This window comes from Gadus macrocephalus, chromosome 9 (genome assembly GCF_031168955.1).
Source record: "Gadus macrocephalus chromosome 9, ASM3116895v1".
NCBI classification, from domain to species: Eukaryota; Metazoa; Chordata; class Actinopteri; order Gadiformes; family Gadidae; genus Gadus; species Gadus macrocephalus.
The window spans coordinates 13571915-13597779 of NC_082390.1; the positions used below are offsets into that span (position 1 = coordinate 13571915).

Genomic DNA, 25865 nt, shown 5'->3' on the forward strand with positions numbered 1-25865 from the left:
ATCAGAAGCCCCACACTATTGTTGGAGAAGTGTTGCCAAAGAAGTCATTTAATTTGCTGCCTTATATGCAATTCCTGATGTTCCTCGGCCTCTCCTGCCAAACTAGTGAACCACAGTGGCAAACCATGAAAGACTTCAATAGGCGCGGCTCCCGCTCAGAAACCCAGCCAACCACCGGGCCAAACTGTCTCCCCGACAGTTGGGTCTAAAGTGTGTGTGCATGTGAGTGAGTGATTGGTAGTGTCTGTGAGTCTGAGCGTATGTGCGTATGTGTGCGTATATTGGAGGCTGGTTGGTTTTCAATCAAACTTTGGAAATGTGTCGGCTACGAGGTATCATCTACTGCATCCCTCTCGGCCCGTTTCTGTCTGGCCCAGACACGCCTGTCAAGGCATTAAGAAGACCTGTCTGCCTCAATGGACAGGCCCTTCTCCAGAGATGAGCCCCAACTCATGAGGCAGGAAGACGCAGCTCCCTATCAGGTCCAGAACTGGATGACATGGGCACTATTTGCTCCTTTATTCCATTCGTATTATCACACTCCATTCACGACTCCTCATTTTTCTCTCAACCATCACTATCCGCTGTCTCACTCTGGCCCCTCTAGACTCTGCATGTCCTAAACAACTGAGCAGAAAGCAGTGTCCTTTGGTTGGCTGCACCAGAGAGCTATATTCACATTGGCTTATCTGAAGGCCGGGTTTTATTGACTTTGTCTCTGCTGGGTGTAGGGTAATGGGTGAAGAGTTATGGATGTCAAATCCATTGGACAGCAAGCCGTAAACATAAATAACCTATGCTCTTGGAAACTAAATCAAATCGTGTTCCAAATCTCTTGTTTGGGTTTAAAACTACTACCGTACTCTGATAGAGATCAAAATAGAAAGATCAAAATGTCTATAAAATCTCGATCATTAACTTTTATAGTAATTTGTCATTCAATTCTTTATGGCAAATTAGGTTTTAAGACAAATTTATCTGGCTGAGTTATTGGGGACTGATCATAAGCAGGATACAATCAAGCAGACATAAACCTATCTCACGACAAGGGGTTTTAAGATGATTTTGAGACAGAGTGAGATAATGATTGCCTGAACAGAAAGCTAACCTAATCATTTGCTTTCTTATTCTTATGTTCATATATATTGATGTTTCATCTCACCTCATCAAATTGCAATGGTTTTTAGATGTTTTTTTTGATTTTTGATTTGTTTTGCTATTTTTTATTGGTCATTTCTGTTTTATGCATGTCCCTTGCTGTAAAACTCGTCGTCATTGTAAATGAGGGAAACCTCAATGCCCTACGAGTGTAAATAAAGGTTTGAAAGGAAAAAATACATGTAGAAGCCATATTTCACAGCTGGCCGTACATAAATGTTATTTTTCCCTTCCATTAAATCGAAACAGGCCCATGGATCCCTGCTCGCGATCCTGCAGGGTCCTGCCAGACACAACTCAGCGATCGCATGTGAAACCAGAGCCGTCGCGGCGAGCACCCGCGGTTTACCTTGTAGAGCAGCGTGACCACCTGGCGCAGAGTCAGCCGGTGGAAGACGCACAGCTCGTAGAGCGCCGACACCGCCAGCACCGTCACCCCCTGCTCCTTCCACAGCATGCTGCAGGCCGCCAGGCCCAGGCTCCCCAGGAGCCAGACGCCGGGGCCCCGGGGCCCCTCGCGGCCCCTGAGCCCGCAGTGGCGCACGTAACACAGCAGAGAGAGCAGAAAGAAGAGCGCGGCCCCCATGTCGGCGCGGCCCACCACGCCGGCCACCGCCTCGGTGTGGACGGGGTGCGAGGCGAACAGCAGCCCGGCCAGCAGGCTCCAGGGTCCCCGGCCCAGCAGCAGGCGGGCCAGCAGGGTGAAGAGGCCCGTCACGGCCCCGTGGAAGGCCACGTTGACCAGGTGGTAGCCCCGCGGGTCCAGCCCGCCCAGGGCGTGGTTGAGACGGAAGGACAGGGTGCACAGCGGGCGGTAGGACTTGTGGCTGCCGCTGTGCGTGAGGAGCGTGCCCCAGAAGTCGTCGTAGAATATGTTGGCCCAGGGGGTCTCGGGCAGCAGGTCCTGGTTGGTCTTGATCGCGCGGCTGGAATGAGACAAGTAAGACGGTTAGTCCTTTGAAACACGCGATACCACTGGGAAGCTAGGTGCGGAGAGTCAATGAGTCAATGTATGACAGCAGGCTTCAGGATAACCCTCCCAAGCAAATGATCAATGTTGTTGACAATGCCGGTTTTCTACCGAACCATATCAGATTTCTGGAATGGGCTAAGTCTAAAGGTCAATTTACACCTGACGTGTAGCGAATAAAACATGCCAAAATGCAAAAGAAAATGACGAAACTGGAAAAACTATTCACCTCAGCCACAAGGCGAAATTTAGTGAAACAATGGAACAGTCAATCGTGTCGTGAAGACAAGCTTATGCTCTGTCCTTTCACCAAAATATCCCTAATAATTAGAGGATTCAATTATTCTATTTTATTACCAATCAAAGTGTAAATTTGTGTAGCGAATGGTATAATGATAAATTGCTGTACATCCTTCATTACATGCATTACATTCATGTTTTGGCGACATTAGTATTGGACCTTTCCCTGTAAGACATGCGTCTATAACTCTTTTGGAGAAACTGTGATACAACTGCACAAATTCTGGTTATCCATTATTCATGTCCTGCTGTGCAAGTAAACATTGCCTTGTAGCGTTGACTGCTACGTAGATTAAAGATCAATGTTACGTGATCATACAACATAGCGATAATTACAGGTCTATAATTGTAGTTCACCACTATGGATGCAATAAGAAGACTATGCGTTGAGTAACAGGTGATAACTTCTGCCCTGTCCAACAACATAAACATTGACTATGGTGACCATGACAAAGATACCTGAAAGATAGGTGAAACAAATGTATTCACTGGCTAGAGATGAAAAAAAATAATCAACCTAGATGCGAATACATTTTTTTAATTAGTTGCTCTCTAACAAAAACAATTTTGACATACGTGTACAGTCTTAGTAAGCCTCCAGATTTCTAATTAGTTAATATACAATCGCAGCGATGTTCAACATAAAAGGACGAAAAAAATTGTTTATCATACAATCGTATAATCCATTGGCGGAACCAGCCCTTGCTCCTCCAGAAAGGAGAGAGACTTACAGCTATTCTTTGCCTGCGCGGGCTGAGCAGAAAGTATAGGTTGCAATAACAGATCCTGAGTTTGCTTTCAGCTTCCCTCGAGAGTGTGGTCAAGTGGCATTCTCACACAGAAAATCAGAGGGTGAGCTTCAAGATTTGAGCCTTTTCACCACTGTAGCCAAAGCTCTTACAGCTGTAGACTTAGGGATTAAGTAAGGGCACCACACCCTTAGCCGCAGTAGCATTCTAGGCACATAGCAGGAACAAAATGTGATAATACCATCTCTGCAATAAGCTAGTTACAGCCTTAGATCCTGATGTCAAAATGGCCCGTTGATGTTAGCTTGCGGATGAGCCGTTTTTACTGAAAGGGGAGCAGGGAGAGAAGGGTAGCTAAAGGATGTGTGAAGTCTTAAGACGGGGTCCACCAGCCAGGGCCAGGGGTATGCACTTCCTCGTGGTCCTCCAGACCCCGAGGACTTCACTCTACTGGTGGTCATGATTAGTTTCATGACAAACAGGTAGGTAAAGTGAAAGTCAATAATTGTCAAACAAATCAGAGGGTTATTTATTAGTTTTAACGAACCTACATGCAGAGCAATTAGTTCAGTATCGAACTGATTGCTTATTAAACACTTCCTTTTTAGATATTGCATTTTACATTGTAAAAATACAAAAGGGAAAATGCTGTGAAACTGAGTGAAGTCAGACGGTCTAGAGAGGGAACAGGGATTACCCAGCCTAAAGAAATGACCAAAGAGAGACAGAGGTGGGTTTCAATAGTGGGTTTTGTTCTGGATGAGAGAGGCAGTGAATGCTATCCCACCTGAGGCGGTTGGCAGCGCCACAGACATAATCAGCTGGGCTATAATAGAAAGGCCTTGCCTGTCAGTGAGCAGCAGATGATTGGGTTGCCGTGGCCTCTCAGGTCAGACTGGCAGGGACTGAGCCGCTAGCTTAGCTGCACTTCATGACTCAGATGTGCCGGTATACTTTCTCTGGCCCATTTGTCAAATTAAATCTTCCTTTCACCGCAGGATGCTCACATAAGAGGCATTATGGTTCAATTACGTCGCTAAGACATTTTGGAGACAAGTGCACTGTTTTTCCATTTCATCCTGTGGTGCTGCAGCCAGTGGGAGCAGCAGATACAATATATATTGCCTTAAAAACCCACAGCATATACTGTTGGCAGTGCAACACAGGCATGCAGCGATGCCAGTCGCTGTAAAGCCAACCATCGGTTACAGCCTTTCTGGATTCTGGGGTCACTGGGTATGTGATTTACCTCTTATTGTCTGTACATGTCACAGAGACAAGCCAGCACTGTGGTTGACAGGCGAGCATTTTGGGTGAAAATAAATGAATATAGAGAAGGCGGAAAGAGAAATGAGGAAAAATAAAGCATAGTAACTTCTTCAACCCATCCAGCAACAGCTACTCAAGAGCCAGTGAACTGCATCCGCCCACCGTGGAACGACCACATGCGACCACATGACAGAGCCACCGGGACCATTACCAGGTCCTCCCAGGGTTGGTTCACCCACCGATCCCCTGCTTCACATGCTGCAGCCCCATCAGACCCTCCCTCCAGTCCCGGGCTCAACCCGCCCTTTGAGGGGGAATATTGAATTTCTGTGGCCGGCCAGGGAGCTAGCGACAGAGGACCTCTCAGGGAACGGCAAACCTTTTCCAGCCGGGAGCACATTCCATGCGAGACCGCACGCTTGTGTGCCGGCTCCCAGAGGAGCGGCTCGGGGGGGGGGGGGGATCACAAGGCAGACAGCAGACAGTGAGCGGCCCCATGTCTTCCACCGTCTCATCAGTCTCTCCTTCATACCCTAATGCTCTGCTCCGTCCCGCCCAGCAGTCTAGATGCTTATCGTCGGGAACACAACAAACAAAGGCTCCTATTCGTTTTTTCATGTTCATCTGTAACATGGCTGTGTGCAGCAGCCATACGATTACTGTTGACGTGTTTATGTACTCAAGTTCTGTACTACTATATCAAATTCTGAATTCGAGTTCGTTTTTTCTCCACATGCATTTGAGGAAATATATTTAAAAAGAAAGACATAACCCTGAAATCTGTCTAGACGACAGTAGCCAGATATGAACGTCGTTGGTCCCAGCTGGAATTCTTATGGTTTACTCAGTATGCACACAAGTTACATAATTACGGTATTACAGTATTAAGGACAATATTTTCAATGAAGTGTAAGTCGAGATTCCCCAAGCACACCTCGCAGGCGGTGTGCATATCGGACTCTGCGTGCCTAACTCTGCGTGCTCCGAATCCCCCTGCCGACGATCCGTTACTTCAGCACGCTTCACAAAAGGAAAGGCAACACTTCCAAAATAGCTCCTGGAAGCAGCGCAGCAGCCAGTGCCAGTATTTTAAAACATTCTGTTGACTACATGGCTTCCTCGAGGAACATTTTAATTTTTCCAAGACATTGGTGTACTACTTGTTCTCCATACAGATGATACAGTGGTGATTCACAATAGCCAACTTCTTTGGCATACCAAAATACTAAGGTCCACTACTATGGATGTGTGCTGGTTCTGACAGCAACTGGACCTCCTTGGCCCCGAAAGCATCCACAACCAAAGGCTGGAGGAACAGCCTGTTTCTAGCAGAGAATCCAACATCAGACCCCGTGAAATGGTTATGGAAGCCCAAAGAGAAATTTGATTGGTTTTCTGTCCCCATGTTGTCGTGGTAATGATGGGATGGAGGCCTTGGTACCGTGAAGGAGATGAGGCAGGGTACTGCCAAGGGAAATTGAAACCAGGATTCTTCCTCAACAGCACCGATATGAATTTGAGATGAGGCTGCCGTTGTATCAGAAATTGGAATTCATCATCGATAGCCCCTATTGTGTGCGGTTTCTGTAATAAAAGCTTAAACAATAGTTTTAAAATATCATGCAACTTGAAACTGATCAACGATCAGTTTCAGAAAATCAACGATAAAAAGACAACCTAGCGTACGATAAAGGAGTCGAGCAAAACACTGCAAAAAAAAGTAACAATTTTAATAATAAAGCATTAAACATAATTTTGGAAAACACAAAGAGACAAAAGGGTAGTAAACACCGGCCCTTTCAGGGCCGGTGTTTGGAAGATAGACACTTGGAAGATAGTGGGTGGGCCGGCTAAGGTTTTGTCCATCATTCACTTTTTTGGAATATTATTTGTATAAAAAGGTGACCAATCGTCAAATATTTCAGTCAACATATTTATAACATTTAACAAATGAGATAGATTACGTTTTCCAGAAAGAAATTGTGTATTGTGTTGTGACCATGTAACGTGGGCCCTGTTAACACTAGAGAAATATCTAGGTTCTACTACACTTTTAAACTCTAGATAGTTTCTAGTGGTAGATCTAGCGGTCAACCAGTTTACAAAACTTAGTTCACATTTGCTTTCAAACATCTCTTTACATCGCAATCTCTCAACCATTTTCAATTCGCAAAATGTAGGGAAAATTAGTGTCCACAGAACCGTGGAGCCTAAAAGCACAATGTAATAATAACACTGTGTCAAGCAACAGAAGCTAAAAAAACAGTGAGAGCAGACCTTTGGTTTGGAGAACGGCAGGCTGCTCCAGCTCACTGTGCACGTTGGCCTGCGCCGCGGCATCATGGATAATCTCTTTGTGTTGTGGGGTCTCTGCATAGTCATCTCCTAACCAGCCAGTCCGGTCGGCCGACCAACAGACATTGAGCCAAACAAAGACAGCCCGTGTTACCCTGCCAGTCAACCATCAAAACTCCATTAGGAAATAAGGATAAAAGGTCAAGTGACTGCAACTACAGCATCAATTGATGCAGAAGGCAATGGTTCACCTAGCCCGATGGTCAACACAGATCATTTACTGCCCATTTAAACTTTTTTGACAATGCTCTATCAGTTGTAAATATTTACACAATTACTTAAACGACAAATATTCTGCTTTCCTGCTTGGGTTTTAGCATATGATTATGGTCATGGTTCTACTGAACTCCAGGTGAGATGGTGGATTGCAGGGTCTCTGCAGAGCCGGTGATATACCGTGTGATTATTGCCCTCAATAAATCTGTCAACATGTTCCGTGCCGAGCCTGCGCAGCAACAAGCAGATAGGTCAACTCTGTTTTATGTAAGCTTCTTCTCGCATTCTCCATTTTATACACATGAATTAACTCACTGCTTCAACCTCCATCACCTTGTTCCACATACGGTTTCCATTTTATCATCCCTACTGTCTCATTATCGCCAATCCGACTTTCTCATCTATTTTCTATGGTGGAAAACATGACAAAGTTCTGTTCCAGAACATCATCAGGAGGGATTAGTTCATTTGCTAACAGTAGGGCTACTGAGATCGCCCACAAACTGTTTTATTGACATACAGCCACAAATGGCTGGCAACATCCGGAGACAATAAAAAAGCCCAAAAGTTGAAATGTCGACGAATTATCGCATTTGTGCTTGTTACATTGTCAATATTGAAAATATGTGCAACATTACAGTTGAAATAATCTATAACTTGCTGAACTAACCGCAGTTCTATAAGGCTATAATGAGCCGGGGTCAAACCCAGGGTCCAGGCTAGTTTCCGTCACAGCGGTGCCGTGTCTAATGCTGCAGCAGCCTGCTCTGTCTGGGGCCGCCCGCCCAGAATCCCCAACAACAGGAGACTCTTTGTCACGCCCTGACCTTTCAGACAAACAGCAATAAATTTGTTTGATTTGTTCCTTCTCTGCTGTTTACAAAGCTCTTCCGTCCCAAGGTCAGGCAGAGGAGCGAGTGGTGGGATTCTCTTGCGTGCGAGGACTTCTTGGCCCGGTCCATCCCGGGCCTGTTTTATCATTCGCTCCTTGGCAGATGCGCTGTTGACCCAGCAGAGTGTTCCGCTGATATGGTGGGCCAGTACCGCCAAATGGACGGGGCCAGTGGGGTCAGGGATGGGAAATCCACCAGAGGTCTGACCTACGCCACCCAGGAAGTGAGGAAGGGGGCCCGCCGACTCCTGCCCCCCCACCCCCACCCCTGCACATAAAGGGGGGGGGGGGGGGCATTTTATGGGGGACAGCATCCCTGAAGGAAGACCCGGGATCATAGCACACCACCAACTAGCCTTAAGTCTCTGATGTTTACTGCAAGAAGGTTTAAGGGCAGAGTCTTTGAGGGGACCAGAGAAGCAGGAAGATGAAGAAATTTTCATAAAGTTATAACTTCCTCTTAACCTTAATTTTTCATATGTTCTTCAACACAGCGTGGTATAACTAGATAGCCTCAGGGCTAGCCTGTCTACACATACCTCTATCCAAATCTTGTTCCTTGAAATTTTACCATTCGGCCTCTTGCTCCGGGTAATAATTGAAATAATGGAAAAATGCATCTGCCAATGGTATACCCTGAGGTGTTTTCTCAGTGGAGGTACAGGCACGTACCTCCAGGGTTGAAGTTGTTCACAGACTGGGGTTAAACCACCCAGTATGTGTAAGTGGTTCTGGGACATTGGGAGTGAGTAGAAGCTACTCACGCCAGGGCAAGCCGGTCACATTGAGGGAGGGCCATTTACCTCATGAATCATTGCATACTGTTCTTGATTTAGGGTTGTCATGAGGTTAAAAGCAAGTTGTATACTAGTTACCGATTGTTAAACAAAGATGTGTGCCATAAAAAAATGTAATCATACTAAACGACCAGCCATCCATTACAATAAATGACAAAACAAATACAGTATATTTGACAAAGACTTTGTGTCCTTAAGTTCCTGGTAAATATAGTAGGACGTCACATACCTCCCTGCTGCAGATGTGGCGTGAGACTGCAGAGCCCGTTAATCCCACAACCATGTCGGAGAGGAACCCAAATAACCTCTAACATGTCTTTAAACGCTTCGTCTTCCACATGGTGCCAATTAGCATTTTTGCTAAAGAGCTCATTTACGCATACAAAACTTTTACGGCCACCACATTGTACAAACCGCAAGGCCAGTGTGCTGAGTGGGTGAGCTTTTACTGCGTTGGGATTTCCTGTGCATCCCTTACTCATGTAGTTGAGGAATTTCCTCAACTAGATGAACCAACAGTAACACACCTTACACTACCAACAACCAAGAGATTTGGTTTACAGAATCAATCAAATAAGGTGGACATCTATGTATTTGTTTGTTTGAGATGATCCCTTCTGGGCACATGAATCAAATGCTTTGATACTGCATTTCCTGTCCAGAGTATTTACATAATGATACCATTGGACATTGAGTCTGTTTGAAAGAAATTAAATAGTGGCACGCCAACATTTCCATGGAAAAAAGGTTTTCCTATTTATTTTATTACAATCCTGAGTAGTAAAGCTTGATGAGAAATTTTTGGAATAGTGGATTAACTTGAGTGTGTTTCTCGTGTTTAAAGGTTATAAATCCTAGAAGACTCAACAGAAGTTTAAGAAATTAGCATGGGCTACGAGATCAAAGAAAGTTGAACCAACATGCGTGTGACACATCAAAATGCTTGCCCTGCATTTGGTAAATCCCATCATAAGCTCTACACATAAACAGCAGGATTTATGGGTGCCAAGTCAGCCTAAAGGAGAAGGCGAAAGCACATTATATTTAGTAGAAGTTACAATATCAAAACCTCATGCTTAGAATAACATGTGGGTGCTGCATTTGCTCAAGCACAAAAAAAGGTTTCAGTTGGCCCAATTTTCACCAATCTTCGTGTAACCAGGTTTGCAAATACAAATGGTTAACCTCAACACCATCGTAAAACCGTACTTTGATAAATTGGCTACTGTTCTAATATTTTTCATGTGAAATCTTTCCAACATTGAAAAATAAATATGCTTTGTAATGCCAACCTGAGACATTCATTAACATACATCATTAACCTAACTGAACGGAAAAACCAACCGCACAACCTGAATCATCAAATATCTCCTTTCCTCGCTCTTTGCTTAAGCACACAGGGGTTGATGAGAGGGCTGCTTTCACCACATTTCTGGGATACTTGTTGGTGGCATATTGTCTTTGTGTGCGGATAACAAAAAAGAAAAGGAGTGGAAGGGGGAAAACCAGCTCCCAGTTTGTGGGGGACAAAAGGGGACAGGCAGGGCTCAGGCCAAGCAGAGCTCGGGCAGAGCTGGATGCACAGCCAAGACAAAGAGCCCAGAGGACCACTCTATAGGCTGCAGATGGAGAAGAGGCACAGCCGGGCCTGTGCCCATGCTCACAGAGGCCCTGCCTTGAAAGAGGCCACTGGAGCACAACCATGTGTGGTCCATTATCACACCCACAAGCAGGGCTCCACGCCCCCTTCAATTGGAAGACGGATGCCCCCTTGCTGATTGCCTAAACCCTGGCAAAGAAAGGCCCCCAGGAACAAAAGGCTGTAGCCCAGGAGAGAATGAAAGAGAGGGGAAGGGGGGGGGGGGGGTGAGGGATGGGGGCTTGGCAAAAGGCTCGTAGGACCATGCTAGCTTGGGCTTTGGACTTCCTCTTCTCTGCCGAATCACAATGGAAGTGACAGGTGTTAAAGGAAGGACCCATGAGGAAGAGAAGAGCTGACCGGAGGATCAGGAGCGAGGAGATGGAAGGGTCACTGGACACCGGATCTGGATGACTGACTGAAGGAATGGGTGACGCGACATTCGACAGCCAATGGTTTGTTGTTCTCCAAGGGAGCGCCAGATGAATCGATGTCATACATTTGGGTTGGCTTGTTTATTGAACGAGCACACAATGGAAGCCCGCCAAGTAAACACATTCATGTTGAAATGGTAAACAGCCCCAGAAAGCAGTGTTGTCAGGCAGGCTGCTATTGTTGATGTTGTTCATGCTCAACCAACCCTGAAACACATTCACCCTCGGAGTCATCTGTTGTGCAACAGTGAGACGGCAGTATTTGTTCACTCCTCGTATGCAGTAAAGCAACAGCAATCTTTTTGGATCAGGCGCCCATCTCCTCATCCCGTATGCATCTGATCCAACTGCACACACTGCTGTCCCGTGCGGCATGGCGGCCTAGACAGGCCCCCACGTCCTCAGATGAACACCATGGAGTGGAGTTAAACCCTACGCCCTGCAGCACAAACAGCCCTGTGTGTGTATGTGCGTCAGGCCTGTCCGCAACATTTCCAGGTCAGCAGCCAGCAGGGAGCGAGAGAGACCCGGAGGCTAACTGAAAGGACACCTCCCTGAATAATGAGGGACTGTAATAAATGGCCTCTCCGGTTCTATAGCGGGCCACGGAGCACCTTCTGGAGGGAACCGGGATCTGGGATCAGCAGGAGGAGCACGAGGAAGGAAGGAGTGCGTTAGCATTAACGTCATCCCCCTTAACGTCGCCCTTTCCGTCACCTCCTCCTGGAGGGACCGGCGCAGGAGAAGGAGGTCAGGCTGATTATGCAACCTACTCCGGAGCAGCCCATCTGCTGGGAGAGGCAGGAGAGCACGGCGGGGAGGGGGGCCAACAGGGTCTGCACCTTGCTCAGCCGACACACCACGTTCATAAGTTACTAGTGTTGATGGCATATTTGAAAGGAGAAGACCTTTCAAATAAACCTGCAACACAGCCATTTGTAAACACAGTGCAAGCCTTATTGATTTAAAAAAGGCAGTAGGAGAGCGTTCTCTGGAGCGATGGGACCACAATGGAAGTAAGCCTTCAGGCTTTATTGTGTCATCCCTGACTATTTATATTTTAATGTATGACACAGAGTGCTGTTCATATTTGATATCAAAATGGTGAAATAAAAATCAATCAATCAATCAATCAATGCCAGGTCTGTATTTCAGACCTGGCATTCAACATCTTTGAACACCTAGCAAGGAGGGGATCCTTATCACACGTTATTCAAACACCACCTCCCTGTTTGTTATATCAACAGAGAGTGGGTCGTGGCTAAAACGTGCTGGGTCATCCTGGAGAACTGATTCAGAAAAGAGTCAGACTGGGTTAAGGAGGCTTAGGGTATAGTGTAGTTACGTGGTACATTCATGCTGCTTCCTCAACAGGTTAGTCTGGAACTGAAGAGACGAGACAGGGTAACCAATGGAGACGTTGGATTTTTAAATCCTGAAGCAGCTTGTGTGAGGACAGCCACTGAAGGCCGCGCTGGGTGTGTTTGATTTATCTCAATAGTGAAACCACGGAACAACAATACATGGTAAACAGGACGCTGAATCGCATCTTGTTGAATCGCAATGGCTGTGACCACCCAAGTTAAGCATCCTAGAGAACCTTGGAAAATCGCCGCCAGGCTGCAGTTCAAATCGAAGTTCAAGTTTGTGACTAGAATAGGGATTACTGTACAACAACAAGGCTAATAGGTACTAGGAAGGGCATGCCTAGAGGAAAACATCACTATATCACCATTTTTTAACAGAACGTCCAACATAATTTTCTCTGACAAGAGGCTGTATCTGTTTCCTACAATGGTCATCTGGTTATATATAGAAGATATTTATGTATTCTATTGACTAAATATCTCTATGTTCACACTCAGTATATAGTATTTGTCTGCCAATTTATTTTTAAAGAGCCTGGGATATAGCTTATCACACCTTGAAAGCAAGTTGTTTTAAACAAGGGGAATACAGTTATTAGTTCCACTCATCTCCTCCACTCACCATGGATACACTCCCATCTCACCACACCGTAAGACAATCCAGACACAAACCTCAAGACCAGATCAAAGCTGTTTAGGCTGAGCTGGCCAGAAATACCACTAGGAGGTGAAAGTTGGTCCCTGAGCATTTATCCCTGTAATGGACTGTCATAAGAGGCATGTGTGCCTGAGCAGTCTCACACACACACACACACACACACACACACACACACACACACACACACACACACACACACACACACACACACACACACACACACACACACACACACACACACACACACACACACACACACACACACACGTCTAAGCATACTCTGGGGAGCAGTGTGTTATTGCAGTCGGCGCTGTTCACCACAGTTGTTGCTCCGTTCAGTGAAAACAGTTCTGCAGTGGATAGGCGCAGTAGAGCTACAGCCGTTCTATACGGTGCATCAGAATCAACACAAAAATCATGAATTGTGCCGACACATTATTAAAATACCAATTAGTGACACAAGAGTATATTAGGTCTACTGCCTGCATGCAGGACATACATCATTGAAATGACTACAGCCAAATTCATTTTTGCTAACTTTAAAATGAAAAATGTACCAGTGCATCATTCATTACATTATAAATAATCCTACTAGCCTGTCCTCCAGGATCAAATCAAATGCACATGTCATCGTGGCAGTGGAGTGGAGAGGCACCGCTGATGAATTTAGACCACTCTCTCCAATAATCCCTTATCCTAGAAGCAGGGCATTCTGGGTAATGCCTGGGGGTTGGGATTGTATCATCAGCTCACTTCTCATCAGTCTGTTAAGGAAATCCACTAGACACCCGACAGCGAACCAAGGCTCACGCCTCCTGACACCCACCCCCCCCCCCCCCTCCCTCACGACACACTCCCCCCCCCCAGCAGCACACCAGGAACAAAGAGGGACCACACTGACCTACAAACCACATCCCCCGCAGGAACTACTCACAAGCACTCCAATCTGATTCCATTAAGCGTCAGCTGGGAGAACAATCAGGGGGCGTGCCGGAGAGACTAGGGAAAAGTCCCTCTTCCCAGCCGAGAGACATTATTGTTTAACAAGCGACGAACAACTAAAAATGACGGGGCGGATCATTTGGCGGGATTAGAAACTCTGTTGTGGATGGCATATCGGAAAGGAGAAGAACTTTCAAATAAACCTACACCACGCAGCCATTTGTAAACAGTGCAAGCCTTACTAATTAAAAAGGCAGGAGAGCGCTCTGCGAAGCGATTGAGAATCTCTGGATTACGCAAACCAGGGAATCACTGCTGATCCAGGTCATCTCAATTTGGCACCATGTTCAATAATTAATCCTCAGAAATCAATCGGTTTCTCATTTAATCTGCTGCTTTTGTTGTCATACTTTAATTTGCTTGAATTGATGCAACCCGCTTAGTTAGTGTACTGTAAGGAGGACAATATCTCTTCCTCGTTACAATACACTAACGAGCAGCAAGGGCTGTGATTGGTCCCCTTACTAAAACCTGACGCAGAACCATAAAGGTTCACGACTGCGTCGAAGCGTCTGCGTGGTCATTGCGTTGCTTGAAAATGGGGCCATAATCAGCCCTTTAGAGAGGAAGGAAGCCTCAACCCAGCGAAGGAACAGCAGGGAGACTAAGTCAAAGAGTCATCTGCTAATAAACTGGGAAGTACCATTGAGGAGGTAAAACGCTGTACAGAAGCAAGGATGCAAAAATGGGCTTCATTTGTGGATATAACCCTAATTATGTGGTAATCTCCTCTATGTATTCATAAATATGTATTCTTTGCTCATACATAATCTAGTGTACTAATTTGAATGCATGATAAGTCTAGTTCCATATATTCTTATATAATATATCTATGAAATATTTTATACTTTGTATTATAATATCAATATAATTACATACATTTCAAACTTAGTAAATTAAAAGATGCACAAGCATTAAACAATATAAAAACAATGTTGATAATTTCCTGCTTGCAATGAGTTGATGTGAATTGATTATGTTTACCAGAACTCATAATTGCAACCAACCTGCAGACTTTAGTGGATCTAGTGAATCCACCGATCGCAGGTGGAATGGAGACGAGAAGGGGGAGGTTGAGCGGGTGATAATGAGAGTCATTGTGATCTCCAGCGTGCCGCGTGCCCCAGCCTGCCTCACTGATCCCCAGATGTACTTCATTAAGAGCAAACCGGCAGTGGTAAAGGAGAAGAGAGAGAAAATGACTGGACCAGCCTATATTAGACTTTTTAAATTGCACAAGCCTGCTAGCGTGTCTGATCCTGTCATGATAAAGAGTTCATGGGACAATTTCCTGACCTCTTTCACCCAAGATAAGTGAAGCTAATTTATTTTAAGAATTTACCCAGGGGAGCTAATTATATATATATATATATAAATAAACACACATAGGAGATAGGCTGGTGTAGTGTTTAGAAACGAAAAGTCCAAATCAGATGCCCAATGTAGGCAGCATATTCTTAAGTAAGTAAGAATAAAAGTGCAGGTTCCTTTGGATAAACACATCCATGCTAAATGACCAAGTTATTCCCATGATACATCAAACAAAAAAGGTATTCACTTGTAGCATGACTGGTTGATGATTGGTTTCAGTCCTATAAAGTCCAGAAGCCTAACGCCTGGCGTATGAGAGTGATCTCCATGTGTGCTGCTCCCCTATACCTCACATACAACACCAAAAGACTCCAAACACATTCTCCCCTCTGTTCGCACGCCGCAACTCAGATAATCAATTTGAGGACTTTCTTGTCCTCTGGCGCCGTTTTGCACGCCGTCTGACAAATGACTTGGTCGCCGTTGCAGCCTACACCGCCTGAGGTAGATTGAGTCGATGGCGGGACGGGAACCGAGTGCTTTGTTAAGGTGTGATGGATACGCCGTCTCCCTGCAGCCGCACCATGTTTTACTTAGCTGCATCAACAGCATCCAAATTCCTCAGCGTGTCCTCGGGATGTTCCCGGATTAAGCGTGTAAAAGACAAGATCCCATGTGGAGACTATTTTCCTTCTTCTTTTACTCTGGGAAACGTTTGTATTTTTTACGCCATTTCTTTTTTGGATAAAAAATAAATAAAAAAGTACAGATGGGCGTCAGTGAACAGAAATTATCAGACGATCACAGGTGGGAGTTCTCTGCCGAGCTATGTCAGTGCAGAGGCATCCTTGGAGTGCGTACTTGGAGCTTAGTAGATATTAAGTATTCCAGTCACACAAACTAGGTTAAAACGAAACACACAGCGCACCGCACACATTGAGCAGAGCTCAGCAGCCAGGGGCGCAGGGTCTGGCAACGGGAGGGGATAGTCTGAGAACACCGTTTAGCACTAGTAAGTGACAACTGGCAAAAGAAATAAGAGACAGACACAGAGACACAGAGAGACAGACAGAGAGAAATCTTCTCATGGACGGCCAAAGGAAGTAAGGTAGAGAGCTGGATGTTGGAGAGAAGAGAGAGTACTATGTTCAACCACTGGCCAACACACAAATGTAGGTCTTCAATGAGACAGTCATGCATGTATTTTGAGGAAACCCCTTGGGATTTCTCAAAAGTGGGGTGTAGGAGAGGTACGTTCTCGAGCCAGGCCTCTACAGCAGAGGTGTGCTCCTACTCTTTATGAGCTGGGAAGCAGGATATTATTCCCGTCCAACTCCTCCATGCACCTTTCCTAAGTGCTGAGAATGATGTCTGAATGCCAAGAAAAATACAAGGATATGGATTTTTACGACTTGCTAAGTGTTCATGCAATTGACCAATCCCCTTTGTTGGCCGGGGTGCACGCCGTTGGAAGGCGGTGCTGTTGTCGTGCATAACTTTGTGTTTCATAAGAAGAAAGTATTTGCCAGCATGATATTACATGTACTCAGTCATTCACAGCGCATCAATCAACATGGGGTTTGAAATGTTCAAGCGGTCCGAGGTGGTGTTTTCTGAGAAGTGTCCCGTGTCAGGGTCCGCACCACAGGCAGCACCACAATAACATCTTAATTATGACGTTGAGATGTTCAACCAAACCGTTTGCAGCTTCAATAACCTCCCCAGAGCCAACATGGTATCAGAACGCCATGTCATCACAAATCACCAGCCATCGCTCCAGAACACACTTCTAAAGCCCGGGATGCGGTGAGCCGCACTGTCAATAATCAGTAAAGATAATGACCCATGTGCCTTGAATATGATCCTGTATGGCATCACCAGTTATAAAGAGTCAGCCTGTGGCTCAACCATTTCAAATAAAACAGATTTTTGATTGATGGATCACCGCTTATGAACATATTGAAAGCACCACTCAATACCTTGGCTGTTCATGGCTTCATATTCTTCTTTGTGCATTCTGACCTCCATATCACATCATCATCTGACACAACTCACTCAACCATAACATTTGTATGTTTGAAACACACATTGAACTTCTATTTTATAGAAATAGTTTATCATAGTATATATTTAGATGGCCTTTTCTTTTATAAATTGTGGAAAGATAACCCAAAAGTCGTGTTTTCTTAATTCTCCTAGTTCTGATTGTCTTTATGCTCAAGGGTCTCAGCCCGCCCAGACCCTGTGCTAGACATCACCATGCAGGGGTTCCTGCATGCTCCTCGCCTGCTCCGTAGGGGGTCTCTAGAAAATCAATTAGCGCTTGGTCGCTCACTGCGGGAGGCCAACCCCGCCCCCCCCCGCGCTGTGCCCTTCTCATCCTCACTAATCGTACAGAACATATGGTTCTAGACTCAACCGAGTGCAGCCCTGAATCCCTTTCTTGCTGCATGACAGACAGACGAACAGACATAAGAAGAGCCGCTTCCACTATTGCAAAGTGCCTCTACCAACTAGTGTTTACTGAAGAACCAAATGTAGCAATGGTTTTACCTGTGTGGGGAGGCAGTTGAGGCATGCCATTTCCACACACGTGTTGGAGAGAGAAAAGAGAGAAGAGGAGAGTTACCATGATGAACACAAAGGGACCCCTGTAGTGATGGGACACAGTCAATAGTACCCTGCATGTTCACTGAGTGAAGCCATGACTCATGGAACCAGTTAGGGTTCTTCCACAGTCATTATGCCAATTTGTTTAGCCTCCTTTGTACACCCGTGTGGCCGTGAGGACACGAACAACCCTCCCTTTTTACCCTTCAAACCTTACAAGTTAATTTATTCAATAGCTTTCTAAACTGACATTTGCCTCTAATTTTATACTGGCAACAAACGATGAAGTCACTGACTGAAAATGTTTTCCAAAGTGCTTCAGAAGACAGTAATGCCTTATGCTGCCACATTGAGAGCCCACTTAATTCTAGTTTTTAAAGTGAATTAGATATCTGATTTAATAGCCAAACCTAGCTAGCAGAAATGGCACTCTGCCATGAAATAATACAGTTTAACATGTAACAAAGTATTTCCACAGCTTAGAACCTTGGTCGATTAAAGGTGTGGTTTTAAGGGCTGGCCACAGCACGAGCATGCTAGAGGAGACATCAAAGCTTAAGGGCATCCCCATATGACATCTCAGACAGCTATTCAGGACTGACCGGACGAAAGTGTAATGGCAGCTGCATCGTTCACAGTCGCCAGTTGGGCCAACACATTTTGAATATCGAATGCACTTAGATTTATGTTTGGCCTGTAATGTAGATGCCAAATTTGTTGAGATCTTAAGGACTTAATGGGACTAAAGAGTGGGGAGGTCAGCCTTGTACAACCTGAGAGAAGGCCTTGGAGAAAGTTTACCACACATGGATTCAGCCGGTCAGCCCAACAGAATTTAGTCGAAAATCTGTTAGACTTGTGAGGAATAAGACCCAACAGACAGCAAGTCCACGCCGAAAAACTGTATTTCCCTCATGTTGGAGACGTCTTGAAAAGAGAGAATGAAAGAAAACGTGTCCTTCATCCAGCTCTGACATGGCTCATAATCCAAACCATAATCCATAATCCATGTTTGGTTAATTCATCCATTCGTTGTAGTAATTACGTCCATTCAGCATTCGAGCCATTTCTTAGAAATACCAGAAATACATAAATGCTTGAATCCTTCTTAAACAAGTAGGAGAAAGAAAAGCCATACAAGAGGTTTAAGAGCTTCAGACTGGGAAAATTATTTGAGGTCTTAATCTAGCTCCGAAGGCAGGGGGTCTGGGATCACCCCCAGGGAGTCCACACACACACACACAAATCTGCAAATAACAAAAAGAGATTTAGTGGTATTTGTCTGCCTCATTATCTTGCATCTTTCAAGCTGCAGGCCTAGAATGGAGAAAGCAATGACATTCAGTGCCTTCCAATGACTCCATAAGCAACTAACTTTACGGTCAGTGTGCAGCGAATTATACCTTGGATATAGATTAAGGAACGTGTGCATTCCAACACACACACACACACACACACACACACACACACACACACACACACACACACACACACACACACACACACACACACACACACACACACACACACACACACACACACACACACACACACACACACACACACACTTTTGTGGCCTGGCGTAGAGCGTAGAGCTGGTGTGGGGGTCAGCCCGTAGACCTCTGGGTCTCTCGGTCATCCTTCAAGGTCCTCGGAGCCAGCACCCTACTCCACCCTGTTTCATCATCTGTGAGACTGTTCCTTCCTTCAGGAGAATCTTCCACTTTTTGTGGAAGTTCCTTTGAGAACGACTCTTCGGAGCAGCTCTTTTCTCCATTAATCAAAAAGCAGAAATGTATTCATGAGAAAAAACCAGGACAACATCCAATAGCAGCCAGGGGATCATTCATAGATCATTCATAATGATGATGATGTGTTTATGGCAAACCGTTACTTACTCAGACAGTGGATTGTAAAGTGATTAGGCTTTGGCAATAGGCTGGCCGATTGACCATCTAAACTCCAAGTGTTTCTAAAGAAAGCCTGTATTATAACAAATGGTATTGGTACTAGAGACAGCCATGTAAAAACTCAACTTGAGTCTCCCATAGCAGGCTAATTAGAAAGAGAATGTCATCTTGTTACCGTAAATTACAATATGAACGATTCATTTTCCGTTCAGTGGTAAAAAACAAAAAGAAAATCTCCAAATATCCAATTTCCTTTCTATTTAATGCACAGATTCTTACAAACAAGAGCCAAACAGTGGTTTTTCAAGGATGCTTACTATAGAGAAGGATGATTTAGAACAGTACCCAGTAATAGGAGCAAGGCTGGGGCTGACAAAGACACCGCCACATGGGTTAGAGAACCTTTCATGTTGAGCATCCCTTCCACTCTTCCACATTTACATTGCAGCTATACTAGCCGTCTGTTGTGCAGCTGTGGGGGATTGTCCAGAGCCCCTTAAACACAAGCTCACTCCACACAAAGAAAAAGTAGATTTTTGAGCAGAAGGATTACTACCTCTTCTGCTGATGTTGAAACATCACCGCAAATTAAGCACCCATTGAGAATGCAAACATCGCAGTGGGGGTCTTTGCCAACTCATCTGTTGCTTGCGACAAGTAAAATCAATCATTTAACTCCCATTTACAATGCCTTGCCATGATAGAGTATGATATAGTTGACCTTCCTGCACATCGCTGATCTCTCCGTCAGACGCATGCAAGAGGTCCAAGTGTGCTCTTTCATTGCTGAGTGCTGGGATGGGGGTTCAAGGGCTCCAGTCTTTACACAAACATAAATTAAAAAGGTCTCTGGGAGTTTGGGCAGGTACCAGGCTGGTGTATGGTGGGACATACTGTTCACGAGTGATGGAAGCATGGATGTGTTGGCAGGCAAAAGACTGCATTGGTCCACTCTTCATCATCAACATAGGGACAGGGGGAATACATCCGTGGTAACCCAACAGGAACCGATCACTGTGCCACAGAATTATTCCATTAATAAAGATCAATGATCTCAAAATGAGCCGCTGACGGACCCATTATCATAAGTGATGATGGACGCTGTAGATGAGGACCACGATGAAGGACGGCAACCAAGACTTTCAGGAAAGTGTGATGCTATTTTGTCGCTAAACAACAAGTATTCCAAGTTCCCCCTGGGGAGCGACTGGTGTCGAATGTCACTTCCTGTTGTACTGCAGCTGTCGCCTAGAATCACCCTCACATCCGTCAGGAAAACCAACAGTGACAGACACGCACACAGGCAACGTACCATTAAAAGATCAGTCCAAGTTAGCAAATGAATTACAGCCCAACATAGCCAGCGATGACAATAAGCTGCTGGGCTAGACCTAAGGCGACGCGAAAAGCACTAACTTAAAGCCATTTGAATTGTAGCAGAGAGCGGGGTGTGGAGGGTTGAGGTTGGTTTGATTCCCGACCATGTTTGAAGAATGATTATGGTCTTTGTTCTCGAACCACAGCCTTTTACGGCAGTCAATCGCCTGAAGAAAAACAAAGCTGGGAACCCATTGGACTTGAATTGTTTTTTAATTACGGCAACGCTGATGTTTCTACCATGTGGTGCCAGGGAGAACCACAAGCGCTACACGCCACGGCGCTTGTGTCCTGGCCACCTGGGACATCTGGTCCGGTAGCAAACTCTACTCACGTCACATACGCTATAGGAACTGGAGGCCAACGAGTTCGAAGACACAACAATGAGTTGCCACTTCAGCCTTTCATTCAAATGATGCTCAGACATAATAGAGAGCAATGGAAGGATGAAGGGCAAGTAGAAAGGATTATTTTGATCAATGCACAATTCATAGCCAATCTACCAAACTCTGAGCATTTGGTATTTAATATTCAGTTTTACTTGCAATTCCAGTTACTGTATGAGGAAACTTTTCTAATTTTTGCTCAGAAACTTTGGCGAAATGCAACGGAGAAGAAATGGAAGGGAAAAAAATTGGTTTTGTGGTATTTATTCCCAAGGGTTTAATCAAGTCTTTGAAAGGTAAGTCTATATCAATAAAGGCATCGAACACAGCCGTTTTCCAGTGAACAGTATTCCATCTCCTGACTAGTTCTCTCTTGGATTAGATATTTATTTTTCTTGAGAGCACATATATGAGGTCTCATTATTCTGTCAATGAGGCTGACAACCCCTCTCTTGAGCTCCGTAAACCTTGGGGGCCGGCGAAGAAAAACAGTTGGGCGCACTTCTCCGAAGCAAAACTTCCTTGTCCGACCAAAATAAACCTCGGCTTAGTGTGTGAGGGTGTCTGCATGGGTGTGAGTGTCCCTCTCTGTTTAAGGGGGGGGGGGGGGGGGGGACCTCTTGGCAGGACGTCAGCAGGGGAAAGTGTTACTCATATGAAGGTCACACATGAGGGTAATGATCAGGCCCAGAAGCACCGGGGGTCGATGCTCAGCCAAAATAAACTGCTGAAATCAAAGCTCTAAAGCATCATGATCCTATCACGCTCTCATTGGTGCGGCTTCTTTCATCACCGAACAAACAAACGACGGAGAGAGAGACACCAAGCCAGAGAGAGAAAGAGAGCGAGAGACCTGGCTGCATCTGTGAAAGCCAATACAAGCCAAGCTGTTCTCCATCTGTAGAAGTGTCAGACCTGTCACCCTCCTGGAGCCATGACAAGTAGAATTAGAAGCAGTCAATTTACACCAAATGTGATTGGGTTTAGTGTAACGCTAATGTGGCATTCGGCGCTCCCAAACTCCCACCCTAAAGCACAAGCAGCAGATGAACTGGAACAAAATGACTTGATGCATTTCTGCATATTCATCCTGTTTAACAGCGTGGAACTAGAAAGATCCGAGCAGAGGGGCGCAGTAGCGTGCCGTCGCCAGCTCTAACGGCAATGACTTAGCCTACAAACATCTACAGTTTCATTCTTTCATATCCCACACAAGCGCAATGAGAAGCCCCCCCAGGGCAGGGATTACAGCACTGGAGCAGGTCCAGCAGCTACCCTCTCAGTTGCTATTCGCCGGGAAGCCTGAGGTCACTTCCAAGTGTGTTTTATAATTTTATAGTGGGAGCGTGCACGCGTGTGTGTGTGCGTGTGTGTCTGTGTCTGTGTGTGTGTTCAAACCGGGGGGCATATTGTTCACTCGTCTTAACTATTTAGTTTAGTCGGGAACACCAGGAACTTAACTGACCCCAGGATCTCTGTTCACTGAAATACAGAGAACGATGCCTTTGAGCAAACACTCCTCATTTATCACCCACAATAATTACACATGTAAATGTATAATGTGGGAAAAAGGCCAACATTTCAGTGCTGCCTAATAGGCCTTGCCTCATACATAAAGGTAATAAGCATATGACTAGTTTACACAAGGGTAGGATTAGTTATAGACCAAGACAATTATTCTGAAGAATTCCACTCAATGTCTGTGCAGACTCTTGGCAGATGACGGAGCACTGAATCCATCTTCTATTCTGACGGGGCATGGACTCAGGATATCATTATTCCACACCCTAAACAACCAAAAGCCAGCAGGTCATGTTGGCATATCCATAATACAATACAGCTTGTTTGCCCACATTACCCCCAATGGTCTTCCCGTTGCAATAGTCCAGCATGCCAACCAGAGCACGTACCCCCAGAATGATCTGACCCCATTAGCTGTGACAGGCTGGTCCATAAGGCTGAACTGTTCCACGTTGGTTTTTTGCCCTGCTCAAAAAACATTTGAACACTGGGTCTGGCCTCTTTGTCAGAGGCCAAAACAACCACAGCTTAATTCCCCTACTATTCAGAGACAAACAGCCTTGTTTGTGTGGTTCATTTCAGTGAATGGACCACACAAACCCTTCCTCCAATGGACAAAGCCGGTTCCTCAACGAGCCAACTGGTGTCATAACCTGATTAGAGAGAGCCAGGGTTCCCGGTCAGAGACCAAGGCCACAGAGCAGCCAAGGCCCTGACTGAAAAAGGCCAGACTATAGCCTTCTGCTCTGATATAGGGGACAGGGCCTTTCTTCTAATGGCCTGGGCTTCTCTGCTTACCACACCACTTACTCACCCCCTCGTACCCAAAGCGCTGTTAATCCCATTAATATGAAGAGGAGCTCCAGAAAGCTGCTGAGACCGGCCAGGCAACTGCTTAAGATCCATCATCCAACATTAGCCCCAGAAACCCAAGCCCTTGTCTAGACCCATTAAGGACTTAGCCTGACAGAATCAAACCATGGGAGACCCGTGTCTAATCTCATCATAGGTAGATGGCCCGCAACAAACATTGAGCGAGGTGCAGCACTCAGTGGTCAATAGCACATTTACACATGCACAGAAAAAGTGATGCATGGAATCCCTGGACTTCAGGGATACCAATGCTTTCAACACAATATTGAGCATGATTATTTGTGAATGTTTTCCAAAGCAATACGGACCGCGAAACTCTTTCCCGAGCAGCAAATCTTTTCTATTCATATTTATTTCCACATAAGGCAAATGGGGTCTTGTGAGCTTGACTATTTCTACCGATAAGGTGGTCACATGATGCCTTGTAGGGATAAGTTGTTTGCAGTTAATTACATTTCCTAGCGAGAAGATGACCGATATCTAAAATTAGGGTGGTATGAGGAAGAAGAAAAAAGAATCAACCGATTTCTAATCAGCATTCTAACAACTCCAATGCTTCCTCCAGCATGAGGCAGCTGACCTGCTGCCTACGTGAGGCCAGTCTCCACACAGCATGTGGGTGATTAGCAGTGCTGATTAGCGCAGCTTTGAGCCAGCTCCCCCTGGCCAGGCCATGTACAACAGGCTCTTTCATCTAACAGTGGCCATTGTGGCACGCCAGGCCCGAGTGTCATAGCATACCACACATGACGGAAATGTCACGAGGAGAAGAAAAATGCAAACCGACCTATCTAATTTCAACTCCTTGCAACTACCAATCTCCGTCTGACCATTTGGATATCGACTAAGCCATCTCTGATAGTTTTATGGAAGTAGAGAGCATAATGTATATATTATGTATCTAAGAAACATTAGTCTAGACACCATCTGGATCATAGCGGTTATGGGTATCTGGTGACAGCCGACACACATGCATGTTGTAATTATCGGTATGTGTTGGACTGGGAGCTGCACTCAGACATACAATTTTTAATTATTGCAAATATGGACATGGGCCTTGTACATTATTCTTTAAATACATGTCAAATATGTGTTGATATCGTACATAAATACAATATGTTAATATATTGCAGTACGATTTAGATAGTAAACAAGATTCACAGTAATGGCATATATAATTTAAAATTAAAATATGTATTCACATATTGTTAGAGGCATCTTTTAAAATCACAAGATGCCTTCAAAATCACAAGATGCTTTTGTTTTCATCCAAATACTTTTTTTCCAAGACTCCTGATTCATCTTGATTTGTTTATGTGTATAATGTCAAGTCAATGCCGCTATAAATGCCGACAGTATTCATGAATGTTGCAGATCTTGTAGAGAATAGTGTATCGTCCAAGAGAGTAGCTTGCAGAGTTATATTGTATGGTTTCCCTTTTCAATTGTATAAAATATACTGTAGTGTCTGCGAGAGTAGCTTGGAGAGTTTTATTGCATGGTTTTACTATGAAATTTGTATATAAAGATACTGCCGAAGTCGTATTATCATAATGTTTGAGTTTTAACATAAAAATCATCCTAACAAACAGAATGTATTTTAAATGATCGTATTTGCTAAGCGCTGCCAAGTGTTGCCAAGGTTTAGATTTTATTGTACCTCATAAACGAGTGGCCCAGATGAAATGTGCAAAAGAAGATGGCTAAATAGCAAACATATGGTATGGAGGTTTTTTTAATACAAACCCAATTCCTACTACACATTTAATATGCAGCCATTTGTGAAATTCCCTATCCGTCTTCACCACAGGGAATGTGAGAGAAGATTACTACGACTAGAGTGTTAAGGATGTGTAATTCAGTCTTGAGATTTTCTTGAATCTCAGTCTGGGCTTGACGATGATTATAAAAAAAGAAGAATACTTACACAAATTACACATCCTACCTCAGCTGTTTCCAAGTGACCCAGATCTGAACCCCCATTATCTGGGACCCAGCAATGTATTACTTTTCCTTTTCAGTGAAGGCAAGCAGCATGAAAACGTATCCAAACCGCCTCATTAATATTATT

At 44.9% G+C, this 25865-nt stretch overlaps 1 protein-coding gene across 3 annotated transcripts in view; it reads right to left on the minus strand.

Moving 5' to 3' along the window:
- tmtc2b (transmembrane O-mannosyltransferase targeting cadherins 2b) overlaps positions 1-25865 on the minus strand; it is a 68125-nt gene that overhangs the window by 37708 nt on the left and 4552 nt on the right. For all 3 annotated transcript variants that reach the window (XM_060060896.1, XM_060060897.1, XM_060060898.1), the window contains exon 2: positions 1508-2084. In XM_060060896.1, the coding sequence (XP_059916879.1) occupies positions 1508-2084 (577 nt within the window). The remainder of the gene's footprint in view (positions 1-1507; positions 2085-25865) is intronic.